Source organism: Pristiophorus japonicus, chromosome 19 (genome assembly GCF_044704955.1).
Source record: "Pristiophorus japonicus isolate sPriJap1 chromosome 19, sPriJap1.hap1, whole genome shotgun sequence".
NCBI classification, from domain to species: domain Eukaryota; kingdom Metazoa; phylum Chordata; class Chondrichthyes; family Pristiophoridae; genus Pristiophorus; species Pristiophorus japonicus.
Window position 1 is genome coordinate 96,197,625 of NC_091995.1, and position 21,881 is coordinate 96,219,505.

Consider the following 21,881-nt stretch of genomic DNA (forward strand, 5'->3'; position numbering starts at 1 on the left):
TGCTAACGGGGCACAAACAACTTTTCAACCGGGCGCGGCGCGGCGCGGCCGCTAACGACTCCCGCTAAATTCAGCCGCGCCGGTTACCCGCCGCGCCCCGCTCCGCTGCGCCGGCGGTAACGACGTCATCACCACGCGCAGCGACCCGGAGAAAACATTGGGTCTCGCCTCCTGCGCCAGGTTCAGGGGGCGCAGACATGGTGGCCGGCTGCTCGCCGGGCGCTCGTTAAAGGGGATGTGGGGCGCACGTGAATAACAATCGCCCGACTTGCTGGTCGCGACCTGCGGGGTCCGTGCCGTGATCGGACAGCCCGCCGCTCCACTCCCCGGGGTCCAGGGAGAGCCCTGCAGGGTCTGCAGCTTGCCCCCAATCCCCCTCCTTCGGTCTGTAGAGACCATTCCCCAGTAACCCCGCCCATCCACATACAATTCATTCCAGCCCCTCGATTGGATTCCAGGTCACAACTCACTCCCCAGTAGCCATCATATTATGTCTATAATGTATGACTCCACGAGGCAATGTGTTGTACTCAAACTGTAGTGACCTTGGTCCTTTAGTCATAACTCCAGAGTGAGGCACAAGCATGGTGGGCAGTCCTTTATACTGGGCCCTGCCACCAGGGCAGGAAACCCCGGTCTCCACCAGTTGCACCCTCTAGCGGTGCCAGCATAGTATATACACAGTATATTATTGATAGTACATCAGTTAAACAAGTCTCCATCATTGAGTATATCTATAGCCTGCATGCACAACACATCACTCTACGTATAAACCAAGCGACCTCCTCGACTGGATCTCAGTTAGCAAGTCACTCTGGATATCCGTTATTTTTACAACGTATTTACAGGCCTTTGGGCCCCACCGCTCCGTGCCGGGGTTTATGCCCCACCGCTCCGTGCCGGGGTTTATGCTCCACACCAGCCCCCTCCCACCCCTCTCCATCTCACCCCATCACTTCTATTCCTTTCCCCCTCATGTGTTTATCCAGCTTCCCCCTTAAATCAAGGGGTATGGCGAGAAAGCAGGAATGGGGTACTGAAGTTGAATGTTCAGCCATGAACTCATTGAATGGCGGTGCAGGCTAGAAGGGCCGAATGGCCTACTCCTGCACCTATTTTCTATGCTTCTATGTTTAAATACATCGATACTATTTGCCTCAACCCCTCCCTGTGGCAGCAAGTTCCACATTCTCACCGCTCTCTGGGTAAAGAAGTTTCTCCTGAATTCCCCATTGGATTTCTGGGTGACTATCTTATATTGATGGCCTCTAGTTATGCTCTTCCCCACAAGTGGAAACACTCTCTCTGTATCCACTCTATCAAAACCTTTCATCATTTTAAAGACCTCTATTAGGTCACCCCTCAGCCTTCTTTATTTATGAGTAAAGAGACCCAGCCTGTTCATCCTTTCCCGATATGTATACCCTCGCATTTCTGGTATCATCCTTGTAAATCTTCTCTTCACCCTCTCCAGTGCCTCTATGTCCTTTTTATAATATGGCGACCAGAATTGCACGCATAACTTCACTACTTTTCAATTCTATCCCCCTAGAAATAAACCCTAGTGCTTGGTTTTGCTTTTTACAGCCTTGCTAACCTGTGTCGCAACTTTTAGTGATTTGTGTATTTGTATCCGAGATCCCTTTGTTCCTCTACCCCACCCAGACTCGCCCCCTCAGAGTAATGGGACCTCCCTATTCCTACCAAAATATAATAGCTCACATTTTTGTGTTGAATTTCATTTGCCAATTATATCCCCATTCTGCAAGTTTATTAATGTCCCCCTGTAATTTGTTACAGTCCTCCTCAGTATTGACTGTCCCCCAATTTGGTGTCATCTGCAAATTTAGAAATTGCGTTTTTGGTTCCAAAGTCCAAATCGTTACTATAAATTGTGAACAACAGTGATCCCGGCACTGATCCTTGTGGAACACCACGACCCACCTCTGCCCCTGTGAATAGCTGCCCTTTACCCCCACTCTCTGCTTTCTGTCTTGAAGCCAGCGAGCGATCCATTCTGTTACTTGTCCCCTGATTCCACATTCTCTGACCTTGTTCATAAGTCTATTATGGGGAACCTTATCGAAGGCCTTTTGAAAATCTAAATAAATGACATCTACTGCATTACCCTTGTCTACTCTCTCTGTTATCTCTTCAACACCTTCATAGAAACATAGAAAATAGGTGCAGGAGTAGGCCATTCAGCCCTTTGAGCCTGCACCGCCATTCAATGAGTTCATGGCTGAACATGAAACTTCAGTACCCCCTTCCTGCTTTCTCGTCATACCCCTTGATCCCCCTAGTAGTAAGGACTACATCTAACTCCTTTTTGAATATATTTAGTGAATTGGCCTCAACAACTTTCTGTGGTAGAGAATTCCACAGGCTCACCACTCTCTGGGTGAAGAAGTTTCTCCTCATCGCGGTCCTAAATGGCTTACTCCTTATCCTTAGACTGTGATCCCTGGTTCTGGACTTCCCCAACATTGGGAACATTCTTCCTGCATCTAACCTGTCTAAACCCATCAGAATTTTAAACGTTTCTATGAGATCCCCTTTCATTCTTCTGAACTCCAGTGAATACAAGCCCAGTTGATCCAGTCTTTCTTGATATGTCAGTCCCACCATCCCGGGAATCAGTCTGGTGAATCTTCGCTGCACTCCCTCAATAGCAATAATGTCCTTCCTCAAGTTAGGAGACCAAAACTGTACACAATACTCCAGGTGTGGCCTCACCAAGGCCCTGTACAACTGTAGCAACACCTCCCTGCCCCTGTACTCAAATCCCCTCACTATGAAGGCCAACATGCCATTTGATTTCTTAACCGCCTGCTGTACCTTCATGCCAACCTTCAATGACTGATGTACCATGACACCCAGGTCTCGTTGCACCTTCCCTTTTCCTAATCTGTCACCATTCAGATAATAGTCTGTCTCTCTGTTTTTACCACCAAAGTGGATAACCTCACATTTATCCACATTATACTTCATCTACCATGCATTTGCCCACTCATCTAACCTATCCAAGTTACTCTGCAGCCTCATAGCATCCTCCTCGCAGCTCACACTGCCACCCAACTTAGTGTCATCCGCAAATTTAGAGATACTACATTTAATCCCCTCATCTAAATCATTAATGTACAATGTAAACAGCTGGGGCCCCAGCACAGAACCTTGTGGTACCCCACTAGTCACTGCCTGCCATTCTGAAAATTACCCATTTATTCCTACTCTTTGCTTCCTGTCTGACAACCAGTTCTCAATTCACGTCAGCACACTACCCCCAATCCCATCTGCTTTAACTTTGCACATTAATCTCTTGTGTGGGACTTTGTCGAAAGCCTTCTGAAAGTCCAAATACACCACATCAACTGGTTCTCCCTTGTCCATTCTACTGGAAACATCCTCAAAAAATTCCAGAGATTTGTCAAGCATGATTTCCCTTTCACAAATCCATGCTGACTTGGACCTATTATGTCACCTCTTTCCAAATGCGTTGCTATGACATCCTTAATAATTGATTCCATCATTTTACCCAATACCGATGTCAGGCTGACCGGTCTATAATTCCCTGTTTTCTCTCTCCCTCCTTTTTTAAAAAGTGGGGTTACATTGGCTACCCTCCACTCCATAGGAACTGATCCAGAGTCTATGGAATGTTGGAAAATGACTGTCAATGCATCCGCTATTTCCAAGGCCACCTCCTTAAGTACTCTGGGATGCAGACCATCAGGCCCTAGGGATTTATCGGCCTTCAATCCCATCAATTTCCCCAACACAATTTACCGACTAATAAGGATTTCCCTCAGTTCCTCCTTATTAGACCCTCTGACCCCTTTTATATCCGGAAGGTTGTTTGTGTCCTCCTTAGTGAATACCGAACCAAAGTACTTGTTCAATTGGTCTGCCATTTCTTTGTTCCCCGTTATGACTTCCCCTGATTCTGACTGCAGAGGACCTACGTTTGTCTTTACTAACCTTTTTCTCTTTACTTATCTACAGAAACTTTTGCAGTCTGTCTTAATGTTCCCTGCAAGCTTCCTCTCGTACTCTATTTTCCCTGCCCTAATCAAACCCTTTGTCCTCCTCTGCTGAGTTCTAAATTTCTCCCAGTCCCCGGGTTCGCTGCTATTTCTGGCCAATTTGTATGCCACTTCCTTGGCTTTAATACTATCCCTGATTTCCCTAGATAGCCAAGGTTGAGCCACCTTCCCTTTTTTATTTTTACGCCAGACAGGAATGTACAATTGTTGTAGTTCATCCATGCGGTCTCTAAATGTCTGCCATTGCCCATCCACAGTCAACCCCTTAAGTATCATTCGCCAATCTATCCTAGCCAATTCACGCCTCATACCTTCAAAGTTCTTTAAGTTCTGGATCATGGTCTCTGGATTAACTGTTTCATTCTCCATCCTAATGTAGAATTCCACCATATTATGGTCACTCTTCCCCAAGGGGCCTTGCACAATGAGATTGCTAATTAATCCTCTCTCATTACACAACACCCAGTCTAAGATGGCCTCCCCCCTAGTTGGTTCCTCGACATATTGATCTAGAAAACCATCCCTTATGCACTCCAGGAAATTCTCCTCCACCATATTGCTTCCAGTTTGGTTAGCCCAATCTATATGCATATTAATGTCACCCATTATAACTACTGCACCCTTATTGCATGCACCCCTAATTTCCTGTTTGATGCCCTCCCCAACATCACTACTACTATTGGAGGTCTGTACACAACTCCCACTCACGTTTTTTGCCCTTTGGTGTTCTGCAGCTCTACCCATATAGATTCCACATCATCCAAGCTAATGTCCTTCCTAACTATTGCATTAATCTCCTCTTTAACCAGCAATGCTACCCCACCACCTTTTCCTTTTATTCTATCCTTCCTGAATGTTGAATACCCTTGGATGTTGAGTTCCCAGCCCTGATCATCCTGGAACCACGTCTCTGTAATCCCAATCACATCATTTCTGTTAACATCTATTTGCACAGTTAATTCATCCACCTTATTACGGATACTCCTTGCATTAAGACACAAAGCCTTCAGGCTTGTTTTTTTTAACATCCTTTGTCCTTTTAGAATTATGATGTAGTGTGGCCCTTTTTGTTTCTTGCCTTTGTTTACTCAATCAGGTTGGTCAAGCAAGACTTTCCCTTTTGAAATCTATGCTGACTCTTCATTATTATATGTTTGGTTTCTCGATGTTCTTCTATTTTCTCCTTTAGCAGGGATTCCATTATTTTTCCTACCACCGATGTTGAGCTGACTGGTCTAACATTCCCTAGACATGTTCTATCCCCCTCCTTAAATATAGATATTACGTTAGCTATGCACCAGTCCTCTGGCACTACACAATTATCTAATGAATTATTAAATATGTGTAGTAATGCCTCTGCTATCTCTTCCCGAGATTCTCCTAAAATACGCCGACGTAATCCATCCAGACCAGGGTTTATTCTCTTTGAGTTTGATTAGTTTATTTAATATATCCCCTCTTTTTATTTTAATTTTATTTATCTCATTACTAATCTCATGATCCAATGTCATGTCCAGCTGTTCTATCTCGCTAGTAAATACTGAGGCAAAGTAATTATTTAGTATTTCTGCCCTTTCTCTATAACTACCTGTGTTTTTATCTGGTCTATCCCCGAATGTCTCTATTCCCACCTCAACCTTCCTGTTTAATTGAGGTGCCTGTAAAATATTTTTCTATCTTGTTTTATGTTGATTGATAAATTAATTTCATAGTTCCTCTTTGCCTTCCTAATTGTTTTGTGACTTATCTCCTAATCTCTACGTATTTTCCCTTATCATGCACTCCCCGGCTGTCTGTGCACTTAATGTAAGCCTCTTTCCTTACCTTCAAATTCTCCCTTACACCAATTCTCACCGCTCTCTGGGTAAAGAAGTTTCTCCTGAATTCCCCATTGGATTTATTGCTGACTATCTTATATTGATGGCCCCCCGAGTTCTGGTCTCCCCCACAAGGGGAAACATCTTCTCTACGGCTACCCTATCGAATCCTTTCATAATCTTAAAGACCTCTATCAGGCCACCCCTCAGTGTTCTACAGAAGAGAGCCCCGGCCTGTTCAAATCATTCGGTATAACCTCTCAGTTCTGATTTCATTCCAGTAAATCTTGTTCTGCACCTTCTCCAGGGCCTCTATATCCTTTTCATAATATGGAGACCACGACTGTGCTCCAAGTGTGGTCTAACCATAACTTCTCTGCTTTTCAATTCAATCCCGCGAGAAATGGAATATGGTATACAGTATATACAGCAGAGCAAATTGCTCCTTCTGCAAAGTAATCTGGTGGTAAATAAAGCCATAATTTCTAATTAAAACAGGATTATGGTTTGAAACGTACGGTTGGTCCTTTAGCATCTGGTTAGAGAAAAGACAGATCACAGTTTCAAGTGGCTCTAATTGTCCGTATGACAAAGGGTTTCTGTCCAATACAATAACCTGTCTTACATTCCCAATATTTTTAATTCAGATTTCTAGCATTCAAGGTTTTTCCATTTCATCTAGACTCACAGGGGGGGGAAATGGGGGTTGTTTGGGAGGGGGAGGGGGTGGGACGGGTGTGTGGGGCTAATTTTCGCCTGGGCACGGCGACACAGATGACTCACGATAAATTCGGCGGCAGTTTAGCGGCGGCGTTAACCGGTAGCGCCCCGCTCCGCAGCGCCAGCGGTAACGACGCCATCACCGTGCGCAGCGGGCAGTTTTCAATCCGGACCCGAAATTGGCCCGCGCCCCCCCGGAGCTGCTCCCCGGGCGATGACCACGAGAGGTTCGGGGGGGCATGAGCGGGGTGGTCACGTTAAAGGGGAGGGGCCAGGCGGGTCGATAAAAAAGGTGCCGACTTACTGGTCCCGTTGCCGCTTTGAACGCGGGGTCCATGCCGTGTTCAGGCAGCCCAGCGACACGTGGTTCAGGTAAGGCCAGCAGTGTCTGCAGCTCCGGCCCTCCCTCCTAATGAAGGGACAAGCCGTGGAGCGCCCCAGCACAGAGCTGCCCAGGACGGAGAGGCCCAGCATGGAGCGGCCCGGTGTGGAGAGGCCCAGCACGGAGCGGCTCGGTGCGGGGAAGCCCAGCACGGAGCGGCCTGGTGCGGAGAGGCCCAGCACGGAGCGGCTCGGTGCGGGGAGGCCCAGCATGGAGCGGCCCGGTGCGGAGAGGCCCAGCATGGAGAAGCCCAGCACAGAGAGGCCCAGCACGGAACGGCCCGGTGCGGGGAGGCTCAGCATGGAGCGGCCCGGTGCGGAGAGGCCCAGCACGGAGCGTCCCGGTGCGGAGCGGCCCAGCACGGAGAGGCCCAGCACGGAGAGGCCCGGTGCGGAGAGGCCCGGTGCAGAGAGGCCCAGCACGGAGCGGCCCGGTGCGGAGAGGCTCAGTGCGGAGAGGCCCAGCACGGAGCGGCCCGGTGCGGAGAGGCCCAGCGTGGACCGGCCCGGTGCGGAGCGGCCCAGCACGGAGCAGCCCGGTGCGGAGAGGCCCGGTGCGGAGAGGCCCGGTGCGGAGAGGCCCGGTGCAGAGAGGCCCGGTGCGGAGAGGCCCAGCACGGAGCAGCCCGGTGCGGAGAGGCCCGGTGCGGAGAGGCCCGGTGCGGAGAGGCCCAGCACGGAGCGGCCCGGTGTGGAGAGGCCCGCCCAGCTCCCGTTCCATCCGCCCCGTTAGCGTTTTTTTGCACTCCACTTCCCCTTGGGGTGGGGGGGCGGTATCCCCAATTTCGGGAACGGGGTGGTACTGCCGCGCCTGGTACAGGAAGCCCTGCCTCCCTGATGTTACCCCGCCCCCCCCCCCACCCAAACAGGGAACAATGGAATTTCTCAGCCATAATCTGAGAAAGAAAGACTTGCATTTATATAGCGCCTTTCACGACCACCGGACGTCCCAAAGCGCTTTACAGCCAATGAAGTACCTTTGGAGTGTAGTGACTGTTGTAATGTGGGGAAACGCGGCAACCAATTTGTGCACAGCAAGCTCCCACGCACAGCAATGTGATAATGAGCAGATAATCTGTTTTAGTGATGTTGATTGGGGAAAAATATTGGCCCTAGGACACCGGGGAGAACTCCCCTGCTCTTCTTTGAAATAGTGCCATGCGATCTTTTACATCCACCTGAGAGAGCAGATAGGGCCTCGGTTTAACGTCTCATCCAACAGAGCGTCTACATCAATTTTTTTTTCATCATTTGCCCGAGATTGCCGATCACAAGGGAAACCGAAAACCGCATGGGAGAGGGACGGGATTGGTCGGTGACACTTGGCATTAGTCTTTACTGGAAATCCAATCGGTGCGACATGGAACATTCCGTGCCCACTGAAACAATGCAAAATCAATAAAATCGTTACCAAGACTGTAATCGTTGGCACTCTGACAGGTTACAGCACAGGCACAATGTTCGGAACATAATGCAATGTCAAAAGGGAAAACCTATACCTGCAATAAGGAATACTGCACACACTTAACTGCGATCGGGCTGCAACCTGGTTCAGTTGACAAAAGGCTGAGGACACATCTAGAATTTTTTGCAGTTATCAAACCGTGCCCTCATTCCCCGAGGAGCTTAAAGCTCGAAATATTCCCTTTTCATTGGCCCCGGAGCCGAGAATTCACAATTCACCACTCCATTTGTCAACAGTTATGAACAAGTTGACCCACTGAATTGCCTTCTTTATGACTTTCAAGTCCTCCATTCTGCCAAACATCCATTTCTTAAATGTTTTCTCTTGCAGAGTGCACAGTACATTTCCTTGTGTGTGGATTACTGATAGTCCACTGGTAAACAATACAGCTCTTCCACTAGATCACAGTGTTCTTTGGCAGCACCTCCTAAACCCGTGACCTCTACCACCTAGAAGGACAAGGGCAGCAGGCGCATGGGAACACCACCACCTCCACTTTCCCCTCCCAGTCACACACCATCCCGACTGGGAAATATATTGGCCGTTCCTTCATCGTCGCTGGGTCACAATCCTGGAACTCCCTCCCTAACAGCACTGTGGGAGCACCTTCACCACACGGGACTGCAGCGGTTCAAGAAGGCGGCTCACCACCACACTTACAGGTATTACTGCGAGTTCTTAATGCAATTACACATCAATCAACACTTGCTTCTGCTCTCTGGACACGTGAATCATTTGTACCATTGCTGTGTGAAATGGCATTCCGGATTGCAGTCTCTCAAATTTATACTCAATTACACCCAACTCTCTCTTTCCTCAAAGTTATTATCTAATAACATGTGGGAAATGGATACTTTCATATTCAAATTTTCTTTCCCATTTTGCTAAATTCAGCCGCTGATTAAATCTTTCCCAATGATCAGCAACACCTCAATTTTAAAATTCTCATCCTTGTTTACACATCCCTCCATGGCCCTCACCCCCTCCCTATCTCTGTAATCTCCTCCAGCTCCACAACCCCCCCCGAGATGTCTGCGCTCCTCTAATTCTGCCCTCCTGACCATCCCCTGATTATAATCGCTCCACCATCGGTGGCCGTGCCTTCTGTTGCCTGGGCCCCAAGCTCTGGAACTCCCTCCCTAAACCCCTCCGTCTCTCTCTCTCCTCCTTCAAGATGCTCCTTAAAACCTACCTGCCTCATTTCTCCTTATATGGCTCGGTGTCAAATTTTTTGATCTCATAACACTCCTGTGAAGCGTCATGGGATGTTTCACGACATTAAAGGCGCTATATAAGTACAAGTTGTTGTTGTAGTAAAGAGACACCAGTGTTAAACTTGTCACTTGTATGGCTATGGATGGGACAGTCTGGATTTTGGCCAATTTCTGAAATGATTTCCGATTAAAGAGAACTTCAATCTTTCTGTGACTCACACACATGAGCTATTGAGGTTTCAGTGAGTTTTCAACACCAAAACCAAGATCAGAACCAACAATAGGTACTTGACAGCCTTGTGGACTCAAAATCGAGTTCAACAATTTCACACCGAAACCTCGGACCCTACTTTTCCCACATGGCAGCTATTGCTGATTCTGCCATTCCCACGTACACCCTATCTCGACCCATCTTTTGTTTCTTAACTTGTCCCATTACCATCTCCTCTCGCCTCGCCCCATCGCCCCTTTTGTCTCTCTAATCTCTCCTGCCTTCCCCACTATCACAGACCTTCCCTTTTGTTCCCCTCTCCCCTTTCCCCTCCCCCCGCTTGAAATCTGTCACAGCGCTAACGTCCTCCAGTTCTGACGACGGGTCACTGACCCGAAACGTTAACTCTGTCCCCTCCCTCCCCTAGCCCGCCCTGACCGAAAAGGAAAGGTGACCACTCGGCTCGCCAGGAGATGGAGAAAGGTGTCTCACCTGCAGATACGAAGAAGATGCCAGCACTGAGAATGATATTGTGTCGAGTTTTGTAGAACTCACTTGCAGCGATACAGAGGCCACCCATGAAGAGGAGGATCACGCTGAGGATGGGAAAAATACTGGATGCTCGAACTGCGCCTGTGGGGAGAGACGGAAGGTTTGAGAGGGGGAAGTGATGGTGAGGGGAGGGGCGAGATAGAGCGAGAGCGAGTGCATCTTAGAGCACAGAGTCAAACCGGACACACACAACAAAGAGTTGGCAGGAAAGGACAGAATAAAGATTTCGAATAAAGAAAGCTTCACCGGGGTATTAAAAATAAAGGAGATAACAGAAAGGTATGGAGGGTGGAGGGGGAAGGTAAAGGGAAGGAGTGAAAGAAAGATAGAAAGAAAAAGAAAGACAGAGGGAGAGGGCGAAAGATGAAGAGAGAGGGTGTGAAAGATAAATAGATGGAGGGGAGAAAGATAGATTAAAAAAAAGCGTGGATGAGAAAGGGAAAGACAAGAGAGAAATAGAGAAACAGCGAGAGATTTAAAAAAATGTTACAATCCTTGACCTTAATATTTTGCCCTGGATTCATAAAATAAAGCTTTCAAGGTCACGCTAAGAAATGCGGTTAAATTGATTAGAACCCAACCCAATATTTGCGTTATATCCTGCTGCTACATGTGGGGGCTTTTCATTGTTCCCAGCACCTTCGCTCCAGTCTCGTTTCTTCTCAATAGCCTGCTTCACAGGTGGTCAACAACAGCAAACACTACCTGGGGCTGACCTCGAATGGAAACCAATGGCTGCATAGGTCAGAGGGTCAGAGGGCACTGTCCACTATTGTCCCTCCAGGACCTTGAGCACATCAATCCAGGCTGACACTCCAGTGCAGTGCTGAGGGAATGCCGCACTGTCAGAGGGGCAGTGCTGAGGGAGTGCCACACTGTCGGAGGGGCAGTGCTGAGGGAGTGCCGCACTGTCAGAGGGGCAGTACTGAGGGAGCGCCGCACTGTCAGAGGGGCAGTACTGAGGGAGCGCCGCACTGTCAGAGGGGCAGTACTGAGGGAGCGCCGCACTGTCAGAGGGGCAGTGCTGAGGGAGTGCCGCACTGTCAGAGGGGCAGTACTGAGGGAGTACCGCACAGTCGGAGGGGCAGTACTGAAGGAGCGCTGCACTGTCGGAGGGGCAGTACTGAGGGAGCACCGCACTGTCGGAGGGGCAGTACTGAGGGAGCGCCGCACTGTCGGAGGGGTAGTACTGAGGGAGTACCACACTGTCGGAGGGGCAGTACTGAAGGAGCGCCGCACTGTCAGAGGGGCAGTACTGAGGGAGCCCCGCATTGTCGGAGGGGGCAGTACTGAAGGAGCGCCACACTGTCGGAGGCGCAGTACTGAGGGAGCCCCGCACTGTCGGAGGGGCGGTGCTGAGGGAGTGCCGCACTGGCGGAGGTGCAGTACTGAGGGAGCCCCGCACTGTCGGAGGGGCAGTACTGAGGGAGTGCCGCACTGTCGGAGGGGCGGTGCTGAGGGAGTGCCGCACTGTCAGAGGTGCAGTACTGAGGGAGCCCCGCACTGTCGGAGGGGCAGTGCTGAGGGAGCCCCGCACTGTCGGAGGTGCAGTACTGAGGGAGCGCCACACTGTCGGAGGAGCAGTGCTGAGGGAGTGCCGCACTGTCGGAGGGGCAGTGTTGAGGGAGTGCTGCACTATCAGAGGTGCTGTCTTTCAGATGAGACGTTAAACCGAGGCCCCGTCAGCTCTGTCAAGTGGACGTAAAAGATCCCACGGCACTATTTTGAAGAAGAGCAGGGGAGTTCTCCCCGGTGTCCTGGGGCCAATATTTATCCCTCAATCAACGTAACAAAAACAGATGATGTGGCCATTATCACATTGCTGTATGTGGGAGCTTGCTGTGCGCAATTTGGCTGCCGTGTTTCCCACATTACAACAGTGACCACACTCCAAAAGTACTCCATTGGCTGTAAAGTGCTTTGAGGCGACGGTGATCGTGAAAGGCCCTATATAAATGTAATGGGAGGCGGGCGGAAGGCCAGGATTGAGGAATGGTGATGCGAGGGTGTATCTGCCCCACAGGTGTAAGGGTAGACATTACAAGTTCACACTCCCGGCATGGCAGGACTGCTTCTCGGGAGTTCATAACAAAATCTCGGCATGGATGATGGATTGACTTCTGCGCGAGAATGCCCGATAAACATTCTTGATGTTGAAAGCTCCACGCTGGGACCTTGGAGTTGTGAAGTGTAGGGCACGGTCTGCGATCGAGGGGACTGTGAGAGGGGTGGGGAGGGGGTTGGTGGGGCTGACAGGAACTTTCCCCATTCCTGCTTCTTTACCGAGTGTGGACTGCAGTGAGCATTGGAACAGGAGTTCGGCAAAACCGTAACACCCACTGCCCCGAGCACTGTTCTCAAGCCTGCTTTCTCAGGGGGACACAGTGGGGGGGAAAGAGTCCGTGAGACTGGTCCAGGTGGGCCGGGCTAAGGAATGACTTGATAAGCTGGGGCGTAAAGAGTTAAACTATGAGGTCAGTTTTCCCTCGAGTATAGAATAATAAGGGGCAATCTAATTGAGGTGCTTAAAATAATAAGGAGTCGATGGGGTAGATTGCGAGAGGAACTATTTCCTCTGGTGGGGGGGGCAGTCCAGAACCAAGGGGCATCACCTTAAAATTACAGCCCGGCCGTTCAGGGTGATGTCAGGAAGCACGTCTTCACACAAAGGGCAGTGGGAATCTGGAACTCTCTCCCCCAAAAAAGTTGTGGAGGCTGGGGGTTAAGTCAAACTTTTTGAGACTTAGATTTCTGTTGGGGAAAGGGATCGCGGGATGTGGGGCAAAGGTGGGGAGATGGAGGTAGGTCGCAAATCGGCCGCGATCTCATTGAATGGGGGGAACAGGCTCGAGGGGCCCAACGGCCTCCTCCTGCTCCTATGGATTAGCAAGGCTTTTGATTCCATGATGCACGGAAGTTCTCAGGGGTTGATCGGTCCCATGAAGTAGCACAGCCTGTTGCCGTTGGACAGATCCTGGTGTGTGGGACATTTACGCTGGCTACGTTGCCTCTGAATGTGGGCGCCTATGCCCCTGAATGTGGGCGCCTATGCCATTAATGTAAGCGGCGCTCTAAGCCTCGGATGATAAAGGCACCACCCTCTCCATCGCTGTCTGGTGGCTGTGAACTTTGAGGGCAGTGTGTTTTTATAAATGCAGCTGCTGTGTTGGGGGAAGAGTTTCACTTCAGAGACACAACTGACCATTACCCACGACCCTCACCAGAAGATCCCATGGAACCGATTGTCATGCCAAGGGGTTCCCTCGCCCCCACCCCTTCGATAGAAACGGGCGAGGGAGAACTTACCTCAGCTCGGATTGATTTGCAGCCCTCCGCAGGGTGTTCCTCTATTTGGGGAAGAGGGACTTCAGTTACGTAGAGAACAGGCGAAGCTGGCTGGCATTGCTCTCGCTGGAGCGGAGAAGGTAAGGGGAGATCTGATAGAGGTGTGGAAAGTCACGAAGGGGTTTTGACGGACTAAATCGGGAGAAACTATGGGAGCAGGGTCAGTAACCAGAGGACACAGAGTTAAGGGGATCGGCAAAACAGCCAGAGGGGGAGGTGAGGAGAATGTGTTTACGCAGCGAGTTGTTGTGATCGGGGAACGCGCTGCCTGAAAGGGCGGTGGGAGCAGATTCAATCGTGACTTTCAAAAGGAAATTGGATAAATACTTGAAGGGGAAACGTTTGCAGGGCTGTGGGGAAAGAGCAGGGGGGGGGGAGTGGGACTGATTGGGTCGCTCGCTCACAGAGCCAGCACAGGCTCGATGGGCCGAATGGCCTCCTCCTGCGCTGTGCAAATTCACATGCCAAGCTGGGCCAGAATGAGGTCGGGTTACAGAGCAGGCAGTTACTGCTCTGGCTGTGACAATCCAGCTCGACACCATGTGGGCCGGGGCTGGTTGCCAAGTGTTGGGCCACAATGAATCTTTTGTTGTAAAATATTCCAGAACAAGTAGACAGCAACGGTTGGCCGAGCGACAGCCACACTCATTAGCTGTAATGGGCTGAACGGATTCCTTGTGGTCGGTGAGGTAACCCAAGCTCCCTTGATTGTGTAACCGTCTTGCAACTCAATCACGGCCATCTATTATTCAATCAAGTGTCGGTTCCTTTCCTCTGGCACAACCCTTGCTACATACCCAAGTCTGATTCCAATAGAGGAACAGCTTCCAAACAGCTTGTTTGCTATTAAGGGAATCGAGGGATATGGGGACAGTGCAGGAAAGTGGAGTTGAGGTCGAAGATCAGCCATGGTCTTATTGAATGGCGGAGCAGGCTCGAGGGGCCGAATGGCCGACTCCTGCTCCTAAATTCTGTGTTCTTCCAATGGATTATGGTATCAGCAGGGTAGCAATGGAACAGCTTGTCGCTAGCCCAAGGCTACCATTGTAACAATCTGTACATAGGAACAGGAGGAGGCCATTCAGCCCCTCGAGCCTGCTCCGCCATTGTTAAGTCATGGCTGATCGGAACTATTTACCCGCCCCTTCGCTCCGGTTCCCTCGATACCCTTGCCCAACAAAACTCTCTCCATCTCAGCTTTGAAATCTCCAATGGACCCCCCGGCATCCACAGCATTTTGGGGGGAAGAGAGTTCCAAATTCCCACGGCCCTTTGTGTGAAGTAGTGCTCCCTGACATCACCCCCGAACGGCCGGGCTCTAATTTTAAGGTGACACCCCCTTGTTCTGGACTCCCCCCCCCACCCGAGGAAATCGTCTCGCTCTCTCTACCCTATCAAATCCTTTTAATATTTTAAACACCTCGATCAGATCTCCCCTCAATCTTCTGTACTCGAGGGAATACAAGCCATGTTCATGAAACCAGCCCTCATAATTTAACCCTCTAAACCCGGGTATCAGTCTGCGACCCGCCGAGGCCGATATATCCTCCCTGAGGGGCGGTGGGATCGTTTGAACTTTGGGACCAGAAAGACAGACGACTATCTGTTACACTGCGTTCCCAAAAGAAGCAATTTGCAAGAATCTGTGGGACATCTGCAGGGGGCTTGTTGTTTTCCTGTCTTCCCCGGGAGAAGAATGTGAAGCATAAGGATTAGGAGCAGGAGTCAGCCATACGGCCCCTCGAGCCTGCTCCGCCATTCAATGAGATCGCGGCTGGTCTCAACTCCACTTCCCCGCCCGCTCCCCATAACCCTCGACTCCCTTATCGTTCAAAAATCTGTCTATCTCCACCTTAAATATATTTAATGACCCATGAAATATATTTGATGAAGGAGTGGGAGGATTCTCGGGCTGATTAACGGCTTGACAGGCCGCGATGTCACTGTTCCTTCCATCGGCCGTATCCCACCCGTTGGGGGATTAGTCCTATACAGTGGGGAGGGGGGGTTGGGGGTTATGGGGTCCCACAATCCATACGATGAGGGGGAGGGGGGAGGGCATCCCTCACCCACCGGATGCGAGGATCCTGCCGGACGTCAAGCCAGGCGTCAAGCCGGAGCTCCGGCCCACAGTGGCCGGGACTGTCTGGAGTGGGGTTCGAACCCTGGGCCCTCTGGGGCAGATTTCCCGGTGCTGTTCACCTCAGTTTTTGTCCCAGAGGGGCGGCAGTGAGCTCCTCTGGGCGGGCGGCCAGCTCCCAGCGGCCCGCTGGGGTTTTGGGGGCCGGTTTGGGCGGGGCGCGGAGAGGCGAGCTGGTATATAACGCCCCCTGGTCGCGACACCGGCTCGATTTGTGACTCCCGCCCGACCCATAACGCCCCGCTGCGCCCCCTGCTGGGACCGCCTGGGGAAACGGGCGGTCCGAGCTGTAATGGCCGCAGTGAGCTCAGTAATGTTCACTTCGGGTAAGTGTGACTGGCTTTTGTTTTTTTTTTGAGATTTATGTTGTGGTGGCGTGGGCTGTGTATCGGAAATGTTTTTGGTGTTTCCCCCCCCCCCCACCCACGAGGCCTCTCTCAGGGCGCTCCGAGGCCGGCTGTTTAGCTCAGGATTTCCCTACACTCAGGGCCCAGCTGACCAATTTTGCTGACTGAGGCGCAAACTGTTCCCGGGCGTTAACTTTACCGCCCCACAGCCATTACCGCCCGAAATCAGCCAGGCCGAAAATCCTGCCCTCTGGCCCAGAGGTGGGAACGCCCGCACTGAGCCACAGGCTCACTCCATCTTCTGAGGGATAGGAACATCAAACATTCTCAAGGGCTCAGCAAGTTGGACCAGTGAGTATCTGAGTAACAGCAAACAGAAATATCAATTTTTTTGTCAATTTGAGCACCGGGTTCCAATATTTGAGCCTGGAGAAACTAGAGTTGCTCTCCAGAGAGCAGAGAAGGTTAAAGCGAGATACAATAGTGTTTAAAAAAGGGTTTTGATAGAGTAAATAAGGAAAAAGTGTTCCCCCTGGCAGGAGGGTCAGTAACCAGAGGACACAGATTTAAAATAATTGATCAGAGGGGAGATGAGCAGAATTATTTTTTTACACAGCGACTGGAACACGCTGCCTGAAAGGGCAGTGTAAGCAGATTCAATCATAACTTTCCAACCGGGAATTGGATAAATACTTGACAAGGAAAGATTTGGGGGCTTGTAAGAGAGGTACAATAATCGTGGGCGGCTTTAATCTTCATATAGGTTGCACAAATCAAATTGGCAAAGGTCGCCTTGAGGATGAGTTCATTGGGTATATTCGGGATGGTTTCTTAGAACAATACATTGTGGAACCAACCAGGGAGCAGGCTATTTTAGATCTGGTAATGTGTAATGAGACAGGGTTAATTAATGATCTCTTGGTAAAGGATCCTCTAGGGAAGAGTGATCATAACATGTTAGAATTTCACATTCAATTTGAGGGTGAGAAACCTGGGTCTGAAACTAGTGTCTTAAACCGAAATAAAGGCAATTACATAGGAATGAAGACAGAGTTGGCTAAAGTGGACTGGAAAAATAAATTAAAAGGTAAGACGGGAGATGAGCAGTGACAGACATTTAAGGAGATATTTCATAACTCTCAACAAAGATATATTCCAGTGAGAAAGAAAGACTTTATGAGAAGGAAGAACCATCCGTGGCTAACTAAGGAATAAAGAATGGTATTAAATTGACAGAAAATATTGTAAAGATTAGTGGTAGGCTAGAAGATTGGGAAAATTTTAGAAACCAACAAAGGATGATTAAAAAAATAATAAAGAGGGGGAACATGGATTATGAGTGTAAACTAGCAAGAAATATAAAAACACAGACTAAGAGCTTCTACAGGTGTATAAAAAGGAAGAGAGTAGCTAAAGTAAACGTTGGTCCCTTAAAGGATGAAACTGGGGTATTAATAATGGGAAACGGAAATGGTAGAGACTTTGAACAAATATTTTGTATCATTCTTCATGGTAAAAGCATCCCAATAATAGTAGAAAATCAGTGGGCAAAAGAGAGGGAGGAACTTTAAAAAATCACTATCACGGAGAAAAAGTACTCGGCAAACTAATGGGACTAAAGGCGGACAAGTCCCCTGGACCTGATGGCCTGCATCCTAGGGTCTTAAAAGAAGTGGCTGCAGAGATAGTGGATGCATTGGTTGTAATCTCCCAAAATTCCATGGATTCTACGGAGGTCCCAGCAGATTGGAAAACCGTAAATATAACGCCCCTATTTAAGAAAAGAGCGAGACAGAAAGCAGGAAACTATAGACCAGTTAGCCTAACATCTGTCGTTGGGAAAAGCTGGAGTCCATTATTAAGGAAGCAGTAGTGGGAAATTTGGAAAATTATAATTCAATCAAGCATGGTTTTATGAAAGGGAAATCATGTTTGACAAATTTTCTGGAATTCTTTGAGGATGTAACGAGCAGGGTGGATAAGGGGGAACCAGTGGATGCGGTGTATTTGGACTTCCAGAAGACATTTGATAAGGTGCCACATAAAAGGTTACTGCATAAGATAAAAGTTCACAGGGTTGGGGGTAATATATAAGCATGGAGAGAGGATTGGCTAACTAACAGAAAACAGAGAGTCGGGATAAATGGGTCATTTTCCGGTTGGCAAACAGTAACTAGTGGGGTGCCACAGGGATCGGTGCTGGGTCCTCAACTATTTACAATCTATATTAATATCTTGGATGAAAGGACCGAGTGTAATGTAGCCACATTTGCTGTTGATACAATGATGGGTGGGAAAGCAAATTGTGAGGAGGACACAAAAAATCTACAAAGGGATATAGGCAGGCTCAGTGAGTGGGCAAAAGTTTGGCAGATGAAGTATAATGTGGGAAAATGTGAGGTTATCCACTTTGGTAGGAAAAATAGAAAAGCAAATTATAATTTAAATGGAGAGACTGCAGAATGCTGTGGTACAGAGGGACCTGGGGTACTTGTGCATAAAACACAAAAAGTTAGTATGCAGGTACAGCAAGTGATCAGGAAGGCAAATGGAATGTTGGCCTTTATTGCAAGGGGGATGGAATATAAAAGCAGGGAAGTCCTGCTACAACTGTACAGGGTATTGGTGAGGCCACACCTGGAGTACTGCGTACAGTTTTGGTCTCCTTATTTAAGGAAGGATATACTTGCATTGGAGGCAGTTCAGAGAAGGGATTCCTGAGATGAAGGGATTGTCCTATGAGGAAAGGTTCAGCAGTTTGGGCCTGTACTCATTGAAGTTTAGAAGAATGAGAGGTGATCTTATTGAAACGTATAAGATTCTGAGGGGGCTGGACAAGGTAGATGCAGAGAGGATGTTTCCCCTTGTGGGGGAATCTAGAACTAGGGGGCATTGTTTCAGAATAAGGGGCCGCCCATTTAAAACGGAGATGAGGAGGAATTTCTTCTCTCAGAGGATCATGAATCTTTAGAATTCTCTGCCCCAGAAGGAATGGAGGCTGGGTCATTTAATATATTTAAGATGGAGATAGACAGATTTTTGAGCAATAAAGGAGTCAAGGGTTATGGGGAGCGGGCAGGGAAATGGAGTTGAGGCCAAGATCAGATCAGCCATGATCTCATTGAATGGCGGAGCAGGCTCGAGGGGCTGAATGGCCGACTCCTGCTCCTAGTTCTTATGATGTGCAGGGTAATGGGGGAAAGAGCGGGGCAATGGAACTAATTGGATAGCTCTACCAAAGGGATGGTACAGGCATGATGGGCCGAATGGTCTCCTTCTGTGCTATATGATTCTCTGATTCATTTCCCCTTTCCTTTCCTCATGTGGGGGCACCGGATCTCTCGGGGAGATGGCTACACGGAGGCTGGGAACCATTGGGTCTCTCAGCCAGTTGGCCAACTCTTCACGTGTTGCCAACCACAAAGCAGTCCTGCTGTCACTGAGTGACGAGAAGACAGGAGGCAGGAACCCTGGCTGCTTTCCCCCACCTCCACCTTAATCCAGAGACACGAAGACAAATTCACCTCAACAGAGATCAGCACAGGCCAGGAATTGAACTCAGGACCTCCTGGTCCATTGGCACTGAGCTACCCCAGACTTTGCCCTTCACCACTGGACCATCAGGGAGTGAGATCTCCAGCCATTTGTAAATGTAATGTTACATATGAAGAAAGACTGGATTGACTAGGCTTATATTCATTGGAATTTAGAAGAATGAGAGGGGATCTCATAGAAACATATAACATTCTGACGGGACTGGACAGGTTAGATGTGGGAAGAATGTTCCCGGTGTTGGGGAAGTCCAGAACCAGGGGTCACAGTCTAAGGATAAGGGGTAAGCCATTTAGGACCGAGATGAGGAGAAACTTCTTCACTCAGAGAATTGTGAACCTGTGGAATTCTCTACCACAGAGAGTTGTTGAGGCCAGTTCGTTAGATATATTCAAGGGGGAGTTAGATGTGGCCCTTACGGCTAAAGAGATCAAGGGATATGGAGAGAAAGCAGGAAAGGGGTACTGAGGGAATGATCAGCCATGATCATATTGAATGGTGGTGTAGACTCGAAGGGCCGAATGGCCTACTCCTGCACCTATTTTCTATGTTTCTATGTTACAGCCTTTAAGTGCCCCCAGACCACCCAGAGTGCATTCGGGCAGTGACGACTGGTGGATGGATGGATGAGCTGCGGTTAGTACAGACCCCACAAACAGTCAGTGTTCGCGAGGCTGCACATCGCCTTCCCCTGGCTTGCTGCACACGCTCCTTAATGGCTCTTAAAGCAAATTTGAAATATGGTGAAAGTTATTCTCCTTGGAGCAGAGAAGGTTGAGAGGAGATTTGATCGAGGTGTTCAAAATCATGAGGGGTCTGGACAGAGTAGATCGAGAGAGAAACTGTTCCCATTGGTGGAAGGTTCAGGAACCAGGGGACACAGATTTAAGGCGATTAGCAGAAGAACCAAAGGCGACATGAGGGACAACGTTTTTACGCAGCGAGTGGTTAGGATCTGGAATGCGCGGCCTGAGAGGGGGGTGGAGGCAGACTCAATCGTGGCTTTCAAAAGGGAGTTGGATCAGTGTCTGAAGGAGAGAAATGTGCAGGGCTCCGGGGACAGGGCGGGGGGAGTGGGACTGGCTGAGGTGCTCTTGCAGAGAGCCGGCACGGGCTCGACGGGCCGAATGGGATCCTCCTGTGCTGTAACCGCTCTGTGATTCTTCGAAGTAAGAAGGAAGGAGAACTTACGCAAGAAGTATTCGGCAGCATCTGCTTCGTAATCCGTGTCTTCCGGGAAGTGGTCGATCTGTTTACATAAACCTTTAAAATTTCCTGTTTGAGGAGAGAGAGAGAGAGAGAGAGTGTGAGTCACTTCACAACCGCAGAGAACCAATCCCAGGCCGCAGCAGTGCATACAGCAGGAGTATTCATCACCGCCGGAGCAGCCATTGTACATGCTGTATGAGTGAGGAGATGGTTGAGGCGAGGTGGGGCAGGGGGCAGGGGGTAAGGGGCAGGGGGCAGGGGACAAGGGGCAGGGGTCACCATCCATCCTAAGGTGCTGAAGGACAGCACTCTGGAGAGGGAGGGACAGGAGACATGCCTTTATAGTCACAGTGAGTGGTGTGGTCTGTCCTCAGCAACGGCTCACATAACCAACGTACTTCATCACAGAGATAAGAGCCATTCGGCCCCCCGAGCCTGCTCCGCCATTCAATGAGACCATGGCTGTGACTAGTGCCATGTGACAGGTACATGGCAGGTACAGCAGGAATAGCGAGAGACTGTGGAGGGAAAATGATCGGGGCTCAGGGGAGGTGTGAGTTCAGGGCCCTGGGGCAGCACGGACCAGCCCACACTGCGATATGTGAGCGCACTAGGCGTCCTGGTTAATCCTTGCCACTGGACCAAGATCTCGCTCTGTCAAGCCCGTGTGGTGGCTGGTGTGCAACGGTCACCCCACGTTAAAAAAATCCACGCACAGGAAACCTTCCACCCTTCAGGATGTAGCTCGGGATCCAGAATATTAGGTCCTTCATTGAAAGGCCTGTGACCTCATCCCTTTTTGGCGCAGATGCAAGTCATCCTCATTTCGAGGGACCGCCTATGATGATGATGAGGCTGTAACTGTAACTCTTGGACCTCTGACCC

The 21,881-nt window shown here is 49.6% G+C and overlaps 1 protein-coding gene across 1 annotated transcript in view; it reads right to left on the bottom strand.

Moving 5' to 3' along the window:
- The window catches only part of LOC139230547 (voltage-dependent calcium channel gamma-2 subunit), a 102,628-nt gene that overhangs the window by 17,246 nt on the left and 63,501 nt on the right, over window positions 1-21,881 (bottom strand). The window contains exons 2-3 of the mRNA XM_070862383.1: window positions 20,979-21,062; window positions 10,344-10,484 (exon numbers count right to left, since the gene is read on the bottom strand). Of these exons, the coding sequence (XP_070718484.1) occupies window positions 10,344-10,484; window positions 20,979-21,062 (225 nt within the window). The remainder of the gene's footprint in view (window positions 1-10,343; window positions 10,485-20,978; window positions 21,063-21,881) is intronic.